The sequence below is a fragment of the Gallus gallus genome, chromosome 3, assembly GCF_016699485.2.
Source record: "Gallus gallus isolate bGalGal1 chromosome 3, bGalGal1.mat.broiler.GRCg7b, whole genome shotgun sequence".
Taxonomy (NCBI): domain Eukaryota; kingdom Metazoa; phylum Chordata; class Aves; order Galliformes; family Phasianidae; genus Gallus; species Gallus gallus.
In genome coordinates, this window is record NC_052534.1 from 36,892,168 (window position 1) to 36,913,567 (window position 21,400).

General features: G+C 36.6%; 1 protein-coding gene across 12 annotated transcripts in view; it reads right to left on the bottom strand.

Annotated features, from left to right (window-relative positions):
- Nucleotides 1-21,400, bottom strand: part of RYR2 (ryanodine receptor 2) — a 361,102-nt gene that overhangs the window by 45,045 nt on the left and 294,657 nt on the right. For 9 of the 12 annotated variants that reach the window (XM_046939481.1, XM_046939480.1, XM_025149037.3 and 6 more), the window contains 7 exons: nt 20,530-20,664; nt 17,568-17,680; nt 11,998-12,094; nt 8,433-8,536; nt 7,795-7,846; nt 7,606-7,659; nt 6,019-6,042 (listed from right to left, as the gene is read on the bottom strand). In XM_046939481.1, coding sequence (XP_046795437.1) covers nt 6,019-6,042; nt 7,606-7,659; nt 7,795-7,846; nt 8,433-8,536; nt 11,998-12,094; nt 17,568-17,680; nt 20,530-20,664 — 579 coding nt within the window. The remainder of the gene's footprint in view (nt 1-6,018; nt 6,043-7,605; nt 7,660-7,794; nt 7,847-8,432; nt 8,537-11,997; nt 12,095-17,567; nt 17,681-20,529; nt 20,665-21,400) is intronic. The other 3 variants (XM_040698261.2, XM_040698260.2, XM_040698262.2) reach the window with 1 other exon arrangement.

The window sequence follows — 21,400 nt, forward strand, 5'->3', positions numbered from 1 at the left end:
TCATTTATTACCCTGTTCCTGAATTGAAACCTGAAGAAAACTACAAGTATGTCATGTATCATTCACTTTGTAAAGAGATTCTCTTTAAGACTTTTGTAGTACACTTCCCATAATCAGTTGTAGGTTACGTTCCTCGTATACATACCCCAAAGCAGAGACAGTGAGAAACAACTGACCTTATAATAAAGGATGTATTAATTGCACTGATCCTAAGTCAGTGATACTATAAACTAGATTGTGGAGAATCCAAACACTGCAAATAAGTAGGAGCAAATGACAAGTGAATGGTTGACTGTCCAGTGGTGAACACAAGTTCTCTAACTGGATGAAAGAAAACATAAAAAAAATATCTTCTGATAAGTCTATGATTAAAAAAAAGTGATTGATGGAAATGGGCCCAGGTTGACTCGGGTAGCACAGGAAGAAAACAAAACAAAGGTGGTCTTGGAAATAAAAAATAGCACAATATCAACAACATTGTGACCTAAGAAAGAATAGAGACACAATGGCACACATTAGGTAACTAGTGACACTGTGTAAATCTGTGTTTTGAAGTTTAAGGCAGAAAAGCCATTCACTCTGGCTATAACAACTTCCTAGCTTGTCCTCCTTCATGAAGAACCATCTGCAGAACATTCCTTCAACAATCCAACCCCAGGGGTGAATGGCATAATTCCTCAGCCAGCATATGAAACTCTCCTTCAGAATGTGCTGAGTAGTCTTTTGTCCTCCAGTTTAAGACTCTTCTCTTAACAGCATTCTTAGTTTTACTTGAAATTCATATGGATACCATTCTGTACAGAAATATATAATCTGCTCAGAGAACAGAGAAATGTCCAAATGCCACCCCAAGATTAACAGACCCATGCTGACACCTTCATCAGTGGAAAGACTGTGAAAAGACCTTCTAACTTACCCTGCAGGGTCTTTGCTTACATTTTACTCAACTTGATTCTAGCTGTCACATTCAAAGAAAAAATTCATATGGATTTCTGTTGAACCACTATGTCATCATCTACTGGATGATAGCACTGAAAGAGTTCTCATGTATCAACTTCACCCACCATTTTTATGTGCTAAATCAAATGCTAAAACATTTAGTGTCATTTAACAAAGAGTAGCTACTACCTCTGCTGTCAAGGACCACTTGACAAAATTTCATTCTACTGATTTTATCTGTTTCATCTCTGTGGTACCAAAGATTCTTATAATTCTGGAATATGCATCAAAAAATGAGATTACCAGCAATCACAGAATGAAGACTTCCACCTGGTACTTTTTTTTTTTTTTTTTTTTTTTTTTTTTTTTTTTTTACCTCTACATAAATTCTCTAGTAAGAACTCAAACTAAAGGTTCATTTGAGGTGACCCAAACACCAGTTGCAAAAAGAAAAATAGTTTATTTAAACATCAGCAAGTTTCAGAATAATGGCTCCTTTACCTATTAAGAAAATCAGCACAGGAAGCAATTAACCAGCAGTGGAACACACTGGGTCTTCAAGAATTATAAGGGTAGTTTGTAGTTCCCTGTTTACAGTCAAAAGAAGACTTTATATAGCTCTAAATAAAATCTACATTGAAATGCCTTAGCTAACAATGTTAAAAAAGATGATATTCAGCAACACATCAAAAGAAATGAAATCAGTGAGAACAACAACAAAAAACCTCACCACTTTCATTATTAGAATGAATTTTTTTTTTTTTTGAGGATATTGTTTACTGAAATCAGTTGAGCATATTTCTGAAATCAGAGTAACTCTGAAGTACTTAAAAACAGACCTTTTATTTGACTTCACATTTTATTTCCTTTAGCAGAGCAGGATATATTTTCTCAGCTCTTCAAAGGCTGAGTTTTGGCAAACTATGCTCATAAGGATTCTGGAATTATTAAAGAGGTACATGAAAAGTTGTATTCATTCCATTAGACATTATGAGTAGGAAAAACTAAAGAGAAACAAATTTATTGGATTGTTCAATTCCTAAGGATTGATAAATTGATCATATCATTCTTCAAAAGAAACATTAGTAAGACTGTGTATGGCCACTCACTTTACGTAGGCTTTGTGACAAAGAAAGGTAATAGTGACCATCCCTGGTAGGCTAGATCCTCAATTAAGAGCCTGCACTATTTTTAAGTACAGTGGTCTGATATAAGCGACAGAATAATTTATCCTTTTTACAAAAATCTACAAAGTTGTTAGCAGTAATTGAGATTAAGCTCTTACTCCCCTGTTTCTTCCTGGAATTAACCAATTAATTTTGAAAAGATAAGCTAGGTTTGATTCCTCTTCTTGAGCCACATATTTAGAGCACACTAATATGTAGCAAACCACTAGAATTAATGACTCAAATGTAGAAATCAATTTATACTCAATTAGTGAAAAACTTTGATTTGAAATAATTTCCTATCAGATAGAGTCAAGGAGGATACTGACATTCATTCTACAAGGAGTTATTTGCGCAACTGTGCAGAGTAGAAAGTTCACCTAAAGACCAAGACCAAGGGAAAAACACAATAATTCAAAGAAAATGCTAACAGTCAAATGTTGATAGATTCACATGTGCCCTTGTGTCCAAGAAAGCCAATAGAATGCATTAAAAAAGCATGGCCAGCAGGTCAAGGGAGGTGATCCTCTTTATCTACTCTCCCCTGGTGAGGCCACATCTAGAATACTGTGTCCAGCTCTGGGCTCCCCAGTTCAAAAAAGACAGGGATCTCCTAGGAGTCCAGCGTAGGGCCACAAAGATGATTAAGGGCCTGGAGCATCTCCTGTATGAGGAAAGCCTGAGTAACCCAGATCTGTTCAGACTGGGGAAAAGAAGACTGAGGGGGAATCTGATAAACGTTTATAAATATCTAAAGGGAGGTGAGAGCAAATGGATGAAGCCAGCCTCTTCTCAGTGGTGCATAGCAATAAGACAAAACTTGAACATAAGAAGTTCCACACAAACATGCAGAAGAACTTCTTTATGGTCAGGGTGACAGAGCACTGGAACAGGTTGCCCAGAGGGGTTATGGAGTCTCCTTCTAGGAAGATATCCAAGGCCTGTCTGGACACCCACCTGTGCAACTTATTGTAGAATACCTGCTTTAGCAGGGGTGTTGGACTCAATGGTCTCTTGAGGTCCCTTCCAACCCCTGCAATTCTGTGATTTTGTGAAGAACAGACAACTTTACTGTTTATTTGCATTCTGACCTCCAGACTGCCCACACAGTGATTAAGAAAAAAGATTATCTGTAGAGAAATGAGACTGTACTGCATAAAGCATGAGTATGAAAATTGCAGATAAAATGCACTCCTCATTTCTATCACATTCTAAGTTTGTCCAAAGGTCTCTGTTGATCTTATTGGGAGAAGATTTAGTACTTCAAACATCATTCACATTCTTAAAGTCTAGAGGACCAGTAGAGCTTTATTCCCATCCTGATTGAATAGTCAGTCTTTTTTACTAGCATACAAAGCATAGAATAAAATATAATCATAAAACCACCAAGGTTGGAAAAGACCTCCAAGATCCAGTCCAACTGTCCATCTACCACCAGTATTTCCCACTAAGCCATGTCCCTCAATATAACATCTAAACGTTTCTTGAACACACCTTCACATACAGTGATTCCATCACCTCCCCGGGCAGTCTGTTCCACAGCTGGTTGCCTCTTTTGGAGAAGTTTTTCCTAACATCCAAACTGAATCTCTACTAGTGCGACTTGAGGCCATTCCCTCTAGTCCTATCACCAGTTACATGCGAGAAGAGGCTGACCTCCACCTCACCACAACCTTCCTTCAGGGAGCTGTAGAGAGTAATAACGTCTCCCCAAGCCTCCTCTTCTCCAGACTCAACAATCACAGTTCCCCCCTCAGCCACTCCTCATGAGGCATGCACTCCAGACCCCTCACCAGCTTCACTGTCCTTTTCTGAACACGCCGCCCCAGGGCCTCAGTGTCTTCCTTGTAGTGAGGGGCACAAAACTAAACACAGTACTCGAGGTGAAGCCTCACCAGGGTTGAGGACAGGGGGATAATCACTTCCCTGCTCCTGCTGGAAACACTATTTCTGATACAATCCAGGATGCCATTGGCATTCTTGCCCGCCTGGGCACACTGCTGGCTCATGTTCAGACAAGCGTCAACCATCATCTCCGAGTCCATTTCCTGTACAGTCTTCCAGTCACTCCACCCCAAGCCTGTAGCACTGCGTGGGGTTGTTGTGGCCAAAGTGCAGGACCCAGTACTTCATCCCACTGGCCTCAACCCAGCGATCTAGTCTGTCCAGATCCCTCTCTGTAGGGCCTTCCTATCCCCAGGCAAATCAACACATCCTGCCAAGTTGGTGTGATCTGCAAACTTACTGAGAGTGCACTCAATACTCTTCATCCAAGTCATCTGTAAAGATACTGAACAGGACTGGACCCAATACAGACTTAATGTTATACCTCTAGATAGGCAGGCAGACAGACAAATACACAAAGGCACACATACACTTGGCATATATGGTCTCACATCTTTACAAGAGTTTTCTGTCATGCATGAAGGAAGCAAAAATTTGTATCTTTTTCCTTTTGAAAACAGATCTCCATCAGAAAAACAGGCTAATTCCTAAGGAACATAAAGCATTTAGTGTATGGAAACCATGTAGGCAAAGTGATAGACAAGTGGTGTTTGAATGGCTCAGCAGAAGAAATAAGGAAAAGACTGTACTACATAGACCGACTACATACTTTCTTTTGGGCATTTTTAGTATGTATGATGCGTTTGTAGCAGGTAGAATACTTTTAAAACAATTCTTTGCAAGTCCATATGAGTACATTCATCTTCTAGATTAATGTTTTTAATGTATGAAGGTGTAACAGAACTGGGCAAACTTTTGAAGGAGTAAGAATGAAATAGATCTTGAAGTACATCTTCTCTTTCTGAAGTCCTATGGGAAACTCTTTTGCAGGCTGAATGTTAGTAAGTGCTAGCAAACGCAAAACCACAAAGATCTTGATTTTTTCAATGGAGAAGTCTAGATCCCCATATTGCCATATGCATATGAATTTTGAAACCACTGCTTGGAACCTGACCATTAGGCAAATCTGCACATTTCTATCTCAAGTAAGCCATCTCCACTTATTCTAGCCTCCATTATCCACGAGCCAGATAACTACATTTAAAAGCCTCAGAACCAAAAATTAGCTACCACACATGCTATTGCTCTGCTCAAAACATCAACTTTGCAGTATTATCAGCAAGCAGTTTGATTCAACAATGGAAACTGAGACTTCTACTTGCATGAAGTATGCTGGTAAGTTGGTGCTTAAGCTACGGGCCAATCTTTTAGAAATGGGTGACGAGACTTTTGTTGAGAGTCATATAAGATTAGGTAAGAAACTGAGTCACTATACTAATTACAACTGCAAAATTTTACACCAATTGCCTCTAAGTTTTTAGAGAAAGCATGGAACAACAGGGAATCACTGCAGTTATGGAGTAGTTAGGGAGTTTCTATCAAGTATGATGACACTGATCTCCATCTACACCAAATGATCTAAACCATACATAAGCTACAATGTAACTGATGAGATCACTGTGACAAATATCAGATGAACAATTCTGCTATTGCATCATAAACGCATATCTGCTAAGATACAGAAGAGTGGTCCCTTCAGACGACTTTCCCTTCAAGAGCCATATATATCAGTTAAATCATTGAAATTAAATTATAACCAGAAAGAAGATAAATAAGCACAAAAAGGAAGAAAAGTAAAACAATATGAGCAAGCCAAATGACACTCAGTTTTCCCCAAAATGACAATGTGCTTTTGTACAAATTTCTCCTAAATAATTCTTGCTGTCTTTAATAAGATTCTTCACACAAGAAGGGTTTGGTGGAGAGAGGTCATGTTGGAACAAAAATGTTAGAAATGTTTTCAAGACCTTTTACACAAACTTATTCAAGATGTTGGGCCTAAAAGTCACAAAACTAGACCCAGACAAATACACACACATTTTTTATTTTTTTTTATTTTTTTTTTTACCTTGCTGCGTTGAGATCCTGTGACCTTAAGGAAGGGCAAGGACAAGAAGCAAAATAGCAATAAGAAAAAGAAGTCCAAAATTTTTTTCTTCAGGTAAGTGACTGACCAAATACATACACAAAATTGTTTTTTGAAGAGCTAATGCATTATTTGAGTAGAAGATTCATAGCTACAGAAAAAAATAATGTAAAAAAAATAAGAATAATCTTTCAAAAGATAAATTTGAATACTAGACAAGAAACTCAGTATAATTTAGATAAGGAGCACTAATAAAACCCCCTATTGGTAATGTTGTACATTCAACTCAATGACTTTCTATTTATACACTTTTGCATTTATAAACATAAGTCTTTTAAATATCTAATAAGCAAGCATGAGCATACTGACAAAAACTTACATAAAGCAATGATAATGTCATACATTGCATTTCCAAAAATAAAACTAAAAAAAGAAGCATGAAAATTTGGAATCAGACTTAGTTATTTATCACAAAACAGAAAATGATATATCAGTTTAGTTTGCAATTCAGCTGTTCTACAATTCCTGAGGGACTAAAAGGAATTGGTATTTTTTCTAACTTCTGTATACTGCAAAACAGGGAACATACACTTCAGCAGTTCCTTGATATCTGATACAGCATTTAGAAAACATACATAGCATCCAATACGTACAAAACAATGAGAGTTAATTATAAGCATGCCCCAAATCCCTCCTCAAAAATAAAACCAGCATAAGTAGTTTCATATCAGATAAATCATTATATCTATATATATATTAAAAAAGAATAAAATAATGCATTTCCTGTTTCTGTGCTTCAGGAAATGTAGTAAATACACGTATTAATTGATTAGCAAATACAAGACAGCTTTTAATGCCAGGATCTTATATCCTCAAAGTTTTCACAAGCTAACTCTCTTCACTGTCCCTCAGAACAAAAAATTTCTCTTGATTTTCATTTTCTTGGTGGAAAAAGAGAGATAGATCACAGAGCAAACATGTAACAAGGGATTACGTGATCTCTTACTGTTGCAATAAATTCATGTATTTGTGTTTCCTCTTACAGAGGATAGTACTCATCTTTTATTAAGAAGTAGTGCTGTATATACATAAATAAAAATACTGCATTAATTACTAGTACTGAACATGAATGGCTTCTGCTACTGTGCTATTTCAGTATTTTTATCATGTAAAAACTGAAGTTGAATCTTATACCTTGCAAGATGCAGTCTGTTACTATCAGACTTCTGGAATAAAATACCATAATATTTCTCCTCAGTAACTGAACAGTTAAAGTTAATCAACTAAACATGCAAGATGTATTAAACTACTACATATATATAAACCTTTTTGTGACAAAACATCTGTTTTTGCTTTACTGCTGTGAATCTGATGACTCATAGTCACCAATTCAGTTTCTGACATGCAGTTCACTGCCATAATAAGCTGCAGTAAGCCATGAACCAAGAAACATAAATGTCAATTAGAAGCTATGAAAAATGTCTATTATGAGAAGAAAAAAAGATAGAGGAAAAAAAACCAAACATCAACAAGAAAAATAACACCAAAGAAACAGAAGTATAATCTTACTTCAAAGCTCTTTACTTCTTCTTCACCGTCATCATCTTCTTCATCGTGGCAACTCTGATAACACGCAAAAAGGAAACATTTACTAATAAGCTCAAGAAAGGCTAAGGATTAGTTGACTTTATACAGAATTTCTCTTCATCATTAGCGTTATTAAAACATAAAAGACGTAAGAGGTAATGAAAAAGCTACCTTTGCCATAATGTCAGCGTAAGCCATATAGAGAAAATCTTCCTCCAATTTGCTGGGTAATAGAGGAGAGAAAAGAAAAAAGATTAGAGCAATAATAGTAGAACTGAAACTCCAGAATATTTTTAAGCACCATAAAAGTCACTTAAAGTATTTCCATGCTCATAATTACTAAAATCTTTTTTGAAAATGAGGACTTGATTAACTAATACAAAATGAAAAGTAAGGCTACCTACAAACACAGCATCCAAGATATCAAAAAACAGATTCCAAAGAAGACAGAATGGTTAATTTTTCAATTATTTCTAGAAGTATAATTAATAATTAGAGTATCATTTTCAATAAGGATTTAAGATAGAAGAGAGCATAATTCCCAAATGCTGCCAGAAGTACAGCATCCATGTCTATGACAAACTTTATGAGGTATCTGCATGTCTCTATTATTATCAGTCACATTAAAATCTCTTCACATACTACCACAGACTGGAGAGGTTTCAGTGTATGCCAAACTCACCATGTGTACGTATTCATATGTTCTGGCCTAAACCATGCAATTTGATTTAAAGACATAGCTAACTTCAAATACATAAGTAATCTGAAAATATGCATACACCCTGGAGAGCATTTCAAACTATCCCTACCATTTTTCAGTTAAGGCTGTTCGACTGAATAGCAGAATAAGTTGATGTAATGGATCCACTCTTTTAAGGCTTTCATCTTCTTCTTGTGGTTCCTCTCCAGGTTTCTTTAGGGAAAAAAATAATATAAAGATTAAGAAAAGAAAAGTATATTAGATTTTCTATTGTGAAAATTATTTTCCTCTTTCTCAAGCATTAAACACTTGCATACATTATCTTGACACGGTTAGTCAGGAGGAGACAAGCAACTACACCATGAAGACTACTTTATGTGCAAAGCGTGGGAACTCTTCTCTTCCTAAAAATCAACCCTCATTTTCAAATTCTGAAACAGTAATTTGTTTCTCTCTATGTTAACAAGAGATTTCGTTTGATCCTTTGTTTGAATTGCTATGCCAGGTATTATGTTCCCAGAGGAACATTATTCAAACTTGAAGCTCAACAATAGCTTTAACCAGAAGGAGCCATGTCTACCAACAACAATAATGAAGAATTTTAGATGGTGACAAATCAATAATGTATAACAAATGCTTTATATCAATCAACTATTTATATATACATACAAATGCATACAAAATTTTGGTTTTCTTCCCCCCCATGTTTGATTTCTGGTGTAGACTGCTCTAGTTAGCTTCCTCAAGAAGGAAAATTTCTCCTAGATATCATGACGGCAATGACTGAAGCAATGGTTTGAAAAGGATCTATGCAAATTCTGACCTCTGACTTCCTGTCTTTTGCCAAAAGATATGTCAGGTTATGTTTTTCATTGCTTCAATTTCTTTCTTTCCTTTTTTTTTTTTTTTTTTTTTTTTTTTTTTTTTTTTTTTTTTTTTACAAAGCATCTTGAAGGTAACATAAAATTGGTTATACAAATTATGCCTACTCTTCCTCTTGTTTTCACCGAGCAGTTGTGGACAGTTTATGGGCTGGTCTGGCCCAGTTCCGTGACTAGTGGGGCGGAGGGATTTTTTTTTTTTTTTTTCCCAAAATGCACCTCCGGAAAGGGAAACAGCCCCCCCCCCCCCCCCAAAAAAAAAAAAAAAGAATAATTTAAAAAAAGCAGCGGCAACGATCTGAGGAGAAATTTTACTAAATATAGTATCGGAATGATAACAGTATTCGAACAGTCTTCTGGGGAACGTAGTTCTTCTCTTCCAGACAAGTACCCGGAACTAGAGCATTTGCTTTTTAACTCCCAGTACACTGCATGATGTTATGATGTGGAATACTGATAACCAAAAATCATAAAACCATGACAGCAGTATACAACGCAATACAGATAAAAAGAATTGCATGCATTGTTACAACTGTAGAAGTAAAAAAGAAATATTATAATGCCAGACGTTATCTATTATCAGTAAGAACTGGCCACATAACAGGTGTAAGGAAAAAGGATTGTTTATTGCCAAGAAGCTGCCTCAAAAATGTTCCTCTCTGAATACTTTTAGATGTCATTGTGTATTACATTTCATATATGTCTGTGAAGTTCTCATTTTCCTTTCATTTCTACTAAATACAAGTTGCAGCTGAGAATTCACTTCTCCTTGACATGTAAGCAGAATGACTGTTTTGCTAACTAGCCCACTTCTATTACAGGTAAAGACAGTTATTTCCAGCTGGGCATGGAAAGTTCACACAACAATATTTTCAGTATCAATAACAAAATCTGAACACAGCAAAATATAATTGTAATTATGTCTTACCATTATGGGGAATACTCTCCTGCTCTTTATTTAAATTTCATTTAGGATGGTAATCTTCCTCTTTAATTAAATGGCAGCATTCCATAATGTTATCATTCAAAAAAAAAAAAAAAAAAAAAAAAACCAAAAAAAACACCTCTCTAGTATTACCAAAATTGATGAAGCAAATGACAAAAGTTCTGTTACTATTTCATGAAAGTTATTAGTTTTCAGAGATTTAATTCAAATTAAATGGAGGATAAAATTCACCACTAAGTTAAAGCATTTCCTGGCATTTCTGAGAAAATATGCTTTCTCAAATTTTACTGTTTTGAGACATTTGCCCTATAGTTATTTAAATTTTAAAAGTTTAAGTGAACTTAAAATAAGAAAAAAAAAAAAAGTTGTGGAAATTTTAGCTGCCATATCTAAATGTTAAGATCTAAAAGAGTTACTTTTAATGAAATCTCGTTATTAATCTTCTATTAAACACACTGTTTCCGTAAGTCATTACGGTTCGGTAATGCTTACCAAGAAGCTAATAACAAATTTATCACCTAAGTTAATTTTTTTCTAAAACCAATGTAAACAAAACAATTTTAAATTTTGTCTATTATTTTAATTTCCAACTCTTAAAACCTAGCTTCATTAGAGGCTTGATCTGTTGAATCAGAATTAAGAACAAGCAGAATTAAACTCCTTAAATAGAGCACTCATGTATAGTTTTTCATATATAGCAAAGGTATTACCAAATTTATATAAAAGACTTATAGACAGAAGATTCAGGAAGTAGATCTGTGTTAGCCTAGCCATTTACTTGAACGCTCATCTCCAACATCCAGAAAATGCCCTTTCCACGGGACTGTATGGTCTCAATCTGGCAAAGTCAGGAAAAAGAGTTTTTGGAGAAAGTTTTCATTGCATTTCCTCTTTTAAACTATTTCCACTTAGCAGAAAAGAGAGTCCAAAATTCTCAGTACTGTGAAACAATGTACTAAGGCATAGTACATTGTAGTTGATGACTACAGAGAGCTAAAGAATGAGAATTCTTGGCTACACCCTCTGAGCCCTGGCTTGTTTCTGTTTTCTACTCGAGTACACCACGCCTTTTAACTTGAAGCACAATCCAAGGCTCGTTTCTTTCTCCCCTTCCTCATGAGCCTGGGTCCTCCTCATTGTAGGAAGACTGACTTGTCCTGATAGAGACAGAAAAAAACTTCCTAGTACAATAATTCCCTATCCTAGTTCTTACCCAATCCTCATAAAAAAGTAGCTTTCTGAGAGATGATTATAAAAGGATGAGGACACAAGCCACTACTGAAAATCATCCTAGGGATTATCAGGCATTGAGTCTAACACTTGATTGCTGATAAAAATCCTTATTTCCATGACCAGCAATCCAATAGGACTCTCATGCACTGGTAAGTCCCAGTGAACAACCTTTTCACGTCTACAACTTAGGAACTGATTCATCTAAGACTAGAACTCCTCTAGTTTCCTATTTCAGCCTTTTGACTTGAATGCTTTTAACGGGGGTTAAAATGTCTTCAAAAACATAAAAATTAACTGCAAAGATAGAAGGCAACAAACTGTTTCCCTTCTACACAAGGCAGGTGAAGAAAGGCTGTGTCAGCAGCTGGCATAGACAAGAAGTTTTATAATGACATTGCTGAAGCCCTGAGGCAGATTGCCTAAGGAAATTCTGTAATCTCCAGGTTTTGGGGTTTTTTTTTTTTATTTTTAATACATATCAGAATGTCTTGGTAGTAGAGATTTCTGAGTAGAGATAGCTCAGATAACCTCTTACATCTCTCAGAGATTTATGATTATACAAGATGAATGTTAATCCATAACACATTCCCATAACCCTTTGCACCCAGACATACTGCTAAATCTTCTATCAGTTTGTCTTCAAAATAGTGTTCTTCTGTTTCAATCCAAGATTTATCATATCCTTGAAGAAAGAGATTCACAGCTCGGTGCCTAAAAAGGAGAGTTAAAACAAAAGCTATAAAATCATGAAAAGAAGATCTGGTCAACATATATTTCATTTTGCTTGAAGAACTGTCCATACATTACGGCTACTATTTAAAAAGGAAACAGAATTTTTATTGGAAACCATGTCCAAAGCATTTATTTTAAAATTGGTCTTTACATTCAAATTTTCTATTCAGAACAGTTACATGTTAATATTTGTAAATTTTATATTAAAACATAATAACAATGTTTTCTGTAAAAAATAACAAATAGAACTTGAAAGAAATAAAATAAATTACTTTGCCACATTAGTGAATTTTATTTTAAAATGAAATATTATTTTCATTTCAATACTAAGATAACAGCAATGGATAACATTGGATTAACAGCAATGGATAACATTGGATTGTGCTCAATAACTTTTTTAAATGTTCAAGATTAGACTCACACATTTTAAATCCTAAATTGTTTTGGATTTTTGAATGAGTTGTGTGGTTTCTTTTCCTCTAAGGATTCAATACAAAGCAGACCATGTGACAAAGATGTATCCATGAAGAATTTTATTGATATACTTAATTATCTAAAAGAACTCTCAGTCTCACATACTGAAAAGGAAGAAGTACAATTGAAGTACATAGGAATGTTGGTTATGTACAGAAGATCTATTCGTTGGGAGTAAGAGAAACTACAAATGGAATTATCTTAGTTCTATTTTCAGCTGTCAAGAGAACTTCATTTCAGGTTAGTATGACATTGCATACCCTTGTGCTTCCCAGGACAGACTCTAAGATACACCATACTAAATGTGATAACAACAATATGCATTCTTTAGAGAAGTAGTAAGAATTACTTTATGTTGAAAATATCAGATGTAATTGATCCGGAAACTATTCAGCAACTGCATGAAAACACAGATTGCTTTGCTTTCTCTGCACATTCATTCCTTTGAATATCTTAGGACTTTAAGACTCATTTGACTATAGATTCTAAATTCTCTTTAACAAAAGGAGAATAAAGGAACCACAGGAAAAGGTGTGAAATAACTACAGTACACGCATAATTTCCTAACAGAAAAATAGAAATGCTCTTCCTCAAAGTTTATGACAGAATACTTTTCAGATAAATAGTATTGGTTTATTTCCTGTGTATAGAACAGATAGCATCAAATAATAGAGGTAATTCAATAGTTATCACAGAATTGCAGGGGATGGATGGGTGAAAATCAGGGATCAGACAAATAAAGGACATCTGATGGCTGGGGTCTATTACAGGTTGCCTAATCAGGGAGCAGCTGTACATGAGGCCTTCTTCCTTCAATTACAAGAAATGCTGCACTCACGGGCTGTTATCTTGATGGAGAATTTCAAACACCCAGATGTCTCCTGGAAATGCAATATAGCAGGCTGCAAGAAATTCCAGAGGCTCATGGAGTGTGTTGGGAGCAACTTACTCATCCAACTATTAGACAAACCAATCAGAAGAGGAGTGTTACGGAGCACTAATGCAGAGGAGCTCAAGAAAAATGTTAAGACTGGAGACACTTTGGGCTGTAGTGACCATGGCCTGGTTGAGTTTGCAATACTGAGAAAGATGGGCCTGCCAAAAAGCAAAGTCAGGACCCTGTACTTCCAGAGCGCAAAATTCCAACTGTTTAAGGAATTGCCAGATGAGACCCACTGGGAAGCTGTCCTTAGAGAAAAAGGAGCAAAGCAGAGCTGGCAACTCTTTAAGGACACTCTTCTGAGAACACAAGAGCTCTCTGTTGCCCAGTATAGGAAAACAAGCGGAGAAGGCAAAAAAAATTCAGCATGGCTGAGAAAGGACTTGCTGGTCAAACAGAGATAAAGAATGACACGTACAGGCAGTGGAAGCAAGAATGGGTGTGTGGGAAGAATAGGTGTTGCTGTACAGACACGCAGAGCTAGGGCCCAGAGAGCCAAGACAAAATGGAACTGAATTTGGCAAGGGATGTGAAAAATAACAAAAAGGGATTCTACAGATACATCTATCAGAAGAGACTGTCTAAAGAGAGTGTAACTCCTCTGATAAATGAGAAGGGAAAACTGACTATAACAGACATGGAGATGGCTGAGGTGCTGAAGTTCTTTGCCTCAGTCTTCAGTGGCAGTCAGGATTCTCATTTCTCTCACATTCCCTGAATCTCACATCTGTGAACCCCTAGGTGGGACTGTGGGAGAAAAATCTCTCCTACTGTAAAAGAAGAGTAAGTCAAATATACCTCTTCCCAAAACTGAATGAGCATATGTCTACAAGGCCCAGTGACATGCATCCTGGAATCCTGAAAGGACTGGCAGATGTGGTTGCCAAGAGATTCTCCATCATATTTGAAAAGTTGTGGCTGTCAGGCAAAGTCCCTGTTGACTGGAAAGACAGCCAATTTTAAAGAAAGGGAGAAAGTAAGACCCAGGGAACTACAGACCAGTGAGCCTCTCCTCTGTGCCTGGATAGATCCTCCTGAAAGACACTATAGAATCATAAAATCATAGGGGTTCAACAGGAACTCTGGAGATCACCAAGTCCAAATCCTCTGCTAAAAGCAGGTTCCCTACAGTAGACTGAGAGGGAAAGTGTTCAGGCAAGTCTTGAATGTCTAAAGAGAAGGAACCTCCACAATCTCCCTGGGCAGCCTGCTCCAGTGCTCCATCACCCTCACAGTAAAGAAGTTCTTCCTTGTGTTTGTATTCCTGCATTCCTGTTTGTGTCCATTGTCCCCTTTCCTCTAGTTGCACACTACTAAAAGAGCCTGGCCCGAACCATTTGACTCCCACACTTCAGGTATTTATAAACACTGGTGAGATCACCTCTCAAGCCTTCTCCTCTCTAGGCTGAACAGAGTGAGGTTTCTCAGTGTTTCCTTATAAAAAAGATGATCCAGGACACTCAACACCTTTGTGGCCCTCCACTGGACTCTTTCTAGATGATCTCAACCTTTTTTGAATTAGGAAATCCAGAACTGGACACAGTACTCCAGACGTGGCTTCATCAGGGCAGGGTAGAGGGGGAAGATTAACTCCCTCAGCATGTTGACCATGTTCTTCTTAATGTACCCCAAGATACCATTGGCCTTCTTGGCCACAAGGGCACACTGCTGGCTCATGGCCAGCCTGCTGTCTACCAGGACACCCAGGTCCTTTTCTGTAGAGCTCCCTTCCAGCAGGTCAGGCATGTGGTTCTTTGTCCCCAGGTGAAGAACCTACACTCTCCTCTTGTTGAATCTCAGCAGGTTCTTCTCCACCTAACTCCCCAAGCTGCCTACGTCTTGTTGAATAGCAGTACTGCCTTCTGGCATGTCAGCAACTCCTTCCAGCTTTGTATCATCAGCAAACATGCTGAGGGTGGACTTTGTGACTTCACCCAGATCACTGATGAATATGTTGAACTAGACCAGACCTAGAAGCAACTCTTATGGAACACCACTAGTTACCAGCCTCCAACCAGACTGCCCTGCCTATCAAAACCCTCTGAGCTCTGCCGTTCAGCAAGTTCTAAATCCACCTCACTGTTCACTCATCTATCCCACACTTTCTAAACTTCATTACTAGGAATGTTTTGACAGTGTCAATTGCCTTGCTGAAGTCAAGGTATACAACATTCACTGTTCTCTCTGCATCTACCCAGCCAGTGATGACATTACAGAAGGCTACCAGGTTGGTTAAGCATGATTTTCCCTTGCCGAATCCATATTGACCACTCTTATTCTCTTCCAGTTTCTTGGAGATGACATCCAGAACAAGTAGCTCCATCACCAGGGATGGAGGTGAAGCTGATTGGCCTGTAGTTTACTGGTTCCTTCTTGCCTTTTTTGAAGACTGGGGTGACACTGGCTATCCTTTAGTCTTCAGGCACATCTCCCGTTTTCCAAGACCTTCAAAGATGACTGAGTGCAGTTTGCCAGTCACTTCTGTCAGCTCCCTCAGCACATGTGGGTGTATCTCATCGGGCCCATGGATTTTTATGTGTTGACTTTGGCTAGACACTTTCTGATCAGATCCTTCTCAACCAAGTAGAAGTCTTCAATACTCCAGACTCTTTTATCTCCAGGATCTGGGGTTCCCAAGGTACAGTCTTAGTAGTAAAAACTGAAGCAAAAGGGTGTTCAGTAACTACCTTCTCAGTGCCCATTACCAGGGCACCCACCTCATTCAGCAGCAGTCACATTTTCCCTAGTCTTCCTTTTGCTATTGTCACACTTAAAGAAGTCTTTCTCATTGCTTTGACCTCCCTTGTCAGATTTAATGCCAAGTTGGCCTTAGCCTTCCTTGTGGCATCCCACCATGTTTCTATATTCCTTCCAACAGGCCAGATCCCTTTTCCACGTTCTGTAGAATTGCTTTTTTTTTATTTGATCTTTTCCATGAACTCCTTGCTCCTCCACATGAGTCTCCTGGCACCTTTTCCTGATTTCTTATTCTTAGAGACGCACCAATCTTGAGCTTGGAAGGAGTGGTACTTGAACGTCAACCAACTCTCTTGGGTCCCCTTACCTTACAAGGCTCTTACCCATGGGATACCTCCAAGTAGGTCCTTGAAAAAGTCAAATTTGTCTCTTTTGAAGTCCAGGGTTCCAGTCCTACTTATTGCTTTGCTTCTTCAACACAAGATCCTGAACTCCTCTATATCATGATAGCTACATTCTGAACTGCCCCCAACCTTTACATCCCCACCCAGACCTTCCTTGTTAGTAAGAACAAGGTCCAGCAGCACACCTTCTCCTTGTTGGCTTCTCCACCACCTGCATCAGAAAGTTATCTTCAGTGCATTGCAGGAACTTCCTGGACCGTGCATGCTTGGCAGTGTGCAAATATCAGGATGACTGAAGTCCCCCATTAGAACCAGTGCCCGGGATCATGAGGCTGCTTTCAGCTGTCTGTAGAAGGGCTCATCAACTTCCTCCTCTTGATTAGGCATCCTGTAGTGAACACCCACAATGGTGTCAACTTTCCCCTTTATTCTCACCCATAAGCTCTCAACTTGATCATCATTCATCCCTAGGCAGAGCTTGATTCATTCCAATTGCTCTCTCACATAAAGAGACCCTCAACTATTTTGCATATCAAACTTGTCTTTCCTAAAAAGTACATAACCAGAGTTATACTATATTTTAGGATGAAATTCATCTCCTAAGATTATAATACAGTGACCCAATATGACCATTTTTCTATTTATCTTCTGTGAAAGGCATCCACTTTTCAAAAAAGAGAGCATAATGGGAAAAAAAAGGAGGAACAAGTTCAAGATTAGAGAACCACAAATTTAAAATGACATTTTTTGCCATTTTTTTCAGAATTTATATAAGAAGAAAGGAATTAGATCTATTAAAAGAAAGCAATATAAAACATACACTACTACGTAGTTTCTCAGGCATTGGTTTGCATATTTTTCTTCCTTTAGATCTCACCAAATAGCATTATATGTATACAAACACATTTGGCAATGATAGAACAGATATAGCTCTTACCTTGGCAGGTTATACAATGGTGCCATTCTAAAGCAAGCAACTACTGCTCTTTTCCTCTGTTTAGACAGCAGCTTATGCCAAACTGCTTTTTTGGACCGCTGAGGATGTTCAACCTGTTATATAAAATATATATGGAAAAATAAACAATGTCATGGTATCTCTACTCCCTGAGCATAGTAATAACAACAAAAATGCTAGATAACAAATCAACTGGAAAGGTAACAGAAAAATTACAGATGGGAAAATATGTTCTAGACAGAGTTCAAGTGATGAGATAAATTAAAAAGAAGAAAAAAACAACATAAAATTAAACTCTCTCTTCCCTTTTATGGCATAGATGTTCCCCTCTTTACTTAACCCTAACTCTTAGATCTTTCAGATAGAGTATTATCATCAAGCCCACCTGTTAGGAAATCTTACATTTTAGTACAGAGAAACTTCACTCTTTCTTTCTTTTGTACACAACTCCTTACATACTTAGAGTGCACACCTCTACACTGGCCCAGAGGGAATTTTTCTAAATACCATCAGGCTTTTATTTGTAATGTTTATCATGATCAGCTACAGTGGAAAGGAATTATATTTTAAAATAAGACATAGGTACAGTGATTTACTTAGAACTAAATCACTTTTATGAATATAGATATCATAGAAAACCACACACTGCAGCTGAAACTTGTTGGGATGATTTCCATGAGTGAAGTGTGGCTATTGGTAGCTACAAGTTGTTCAGAAGGGACAGATGTAGAAGAAGAGAAGGAAGGGAGAGAAAGGAATAGTGTGAAGAGCTGCTCCTGAAGAATGGCCATGAGGAAGTCAAATGCCACTAGGTAAGAGTTTAGAGGCTGAGGCAAAAAAGGGAGCCTTGAGGCTGGTGTATGCTACAGGCTGCTTGATCAAGTAGAGCCTGTTGACGAAGCCTTCTTCCTCCAGCTAGAGGAGGCATTGCAATCGCAGGCTCTGGTCCTGCTGGAGGACTTCAGCCACTCAGACATCTGCTGGAAAATTAGCATGGCAAGCTGTAAGCAATCCTTGTGGCTCCTGGAATACACTGAGGATAACTTCCTGGACCAGGTAGTAGACAGCCCCAACAGGAGAGATACAACAGACCTGTTTCTCACTGTGGTCCTGAAGACCAACAGCATGCTAAAGTGCATAGCCTAACTGGATAACTGGGAACAATGATTGTAGGCCATGAAATCCTTTTGAATGGTCTGCTCATGGTTTTTGTGATTTACTTCACATCTGCTTAATAAGAATTGATTTGATTTAACCTTCACAAATCCAATAAGGTTGAGGGTGAGAAATTGATAGAGAATTGGTTTTGGGGGGGAGTTTTACTTTATTTTTCAGACAGTTCTGCTAGTGGAATATTAGCTTTTCTGACTCCCAGCAACATCAGAACAGTCAATGGAAATTAGCATTAGCTGAAGGACTTGGGGATTCTCACTTGTAATAAAATGAAATATTTTGTCTTAGAATATATAGTCATAACGTTTATGAACACTCAATATTTAAACATGAAAACATAGTTATCAAAGATAACTTCACTAGTTTAGTGAAATACAAAAAATAATTCACAGTTAGACAATAAACATTTAATTAAACAGACTAAAAATGTCACAAAGCATTCAGTAAAACCACGAAATTGCACTTGTAAGATTAAATGGTGACATTCTAAAATAACTTCCTTTCAAAAGATAAAAAGCAAGTTATGAGTTTGTCATGAGAAAACATAGAAAAGTAATCACTGCAAACACACAATAAAGTCAGTACTAGCAGTTTAGAAGTCAGACAAATCCAAATGTGTAAGTTAGATAATTAGTAATGTCTTCACAAACAACTATAAAATTCTCTATACTTTCCCAGAAGAAATAGCCTCGGCCTACACAAGCAGATCTCTGAAAACAATAAAAACAAATAAATTAATAGTTCATGGAAAGAAAACACAAAGAAATAGCTGAAGTACTGATCTTTGCAAGTAACATAAGGTCAGACTGACTGTATGTGGAGAACAAAGGACTACTTCAGATTATCATAAAAACGGTCCCAGTGTTCATTATAATACATAATATTATAAAGACATAGGATTGTCAATTTTTGGTAAGAAAATAAAGGAAATGTAACAAAACAAAACTTAAAAAAAAGAAAGAAAGAAAGAAAGCACAACTACACCTGGGCAAATTTCTACAGAAGAGAAATAAAACTATGGAACAAACTCTCTAAACTAATAGCCGAAAAAAAAAAAAAACCAAAAAAAAAAAACCACACACACAGAAAAACAAATAACTAAACGAAGTAGTAAAAAAAAAAAAGCCAACAAAATATTGAAACCACAGAAAAGTGAACAATACATAGCAGTTCATTAAGTAAAATGTGAAAACTAAACTTTTCAAGTAATCTTTGATTTGTAGTACACACTTAGACTTTTTCCTAATTGGTATATAGTAAATAGCTCTCTAAAGGTATCAATATAAAAGTTGTATTTCATCTGACTTTCCAACTTAATATAGCTGAAATATGCAACTTCAAACAATGCAGATAGTTTAAGTTTCCTGTTATTTGAAGAATAACGAGAATAATTGAAGAATCTCAAAGGAAGAGAAAGAATCTTGGAAAAAAAAAAAAAGATATTTTTCAGTAATCCTGTTGTTTTTTACTTGCATTTCTTTGTGCAGGGACAACTTAGTGATCACTTCCTGTTAACTGCAACATACCAGAAAGAAACTGAAACATAGATGTTTACTAGACCTTTTCCAAATAAACGACTGTTAGAGCTGCTGAAAAACCATTACATGATTAATATGATCGCAAGATATAGCATTAAAAACCACAAGGGAAAGTATGTTAACAGTAGCAAGCAAATTGAAAGAAAAAAGAATATAAAATTAAATATGTCAAGTGAAAGTACAACACTTTTGTTTAGGGTAAGAAGCAATGCAATTGGGAAAATATCCCTAACCTGTTCCAGATGAAACAGTACATTAGCTATATCAAGAACTCTTTCCACAGTCTTCTCTGGATCTGATGAATCTTCAGTCCTGTTAGGTAAATCTTTGTAAAGTGCCATCTGCCATCTAATGGCGGGATCCTCCAGCTGCAGGGAAAAAAATTTCACACATAAACAAGGCAAAATGTCCAAAATAGAGGGATAACCAGTTTAATTAATACAGAAATTGTTTAAAAGGACAAAACAAATACCTTCTATTACTGAAACATACCCTTAAATGGCTAATCCACACAGTGCACACTATGTTGACTGGGATAACATAAGAAACAAAACTATAAACTGATTTGTGCAATATTTGTTAACAGCTTTCAAGGAACTAAAATTATTATAATTATATAAAGAGCAAATGATCATGGACCAACTATTATCAGTGATGAATATACTATCTAAGGAAAAGTAATGAATATGAGGTAGATAAACAGAATTTTATGCACTGACTTTCCAGTTATTAAACTAAGTGAAACAATGAAATTGTTGCTTTGTTATTTGTAACTACTTACTTTTCAGTTATGAGTACAAGTCACAGAAATAAGTATTATTTCTGTTTGTTTTTTTTTTACATTTAAACTATATTCAATTATTAGAAAATCCCATTTTTACTGATAACTAAAAAATTTAATGCTAATTTATGAAAGATGAAGATGTATTTGCTGATTGACCTACAAATTATAAAAAGCTGTATGAAGCAAAACACTTTCTAATTTTTCTCTTTATATTTAGTTTTCTCCATTTTAGTGATTTCTTATTCTCAATTTTATCATTATCCATTTCTTTTTTTGAATATTTTGTCTCCTCAGTGCTCATGCTATACAACACCAATGAA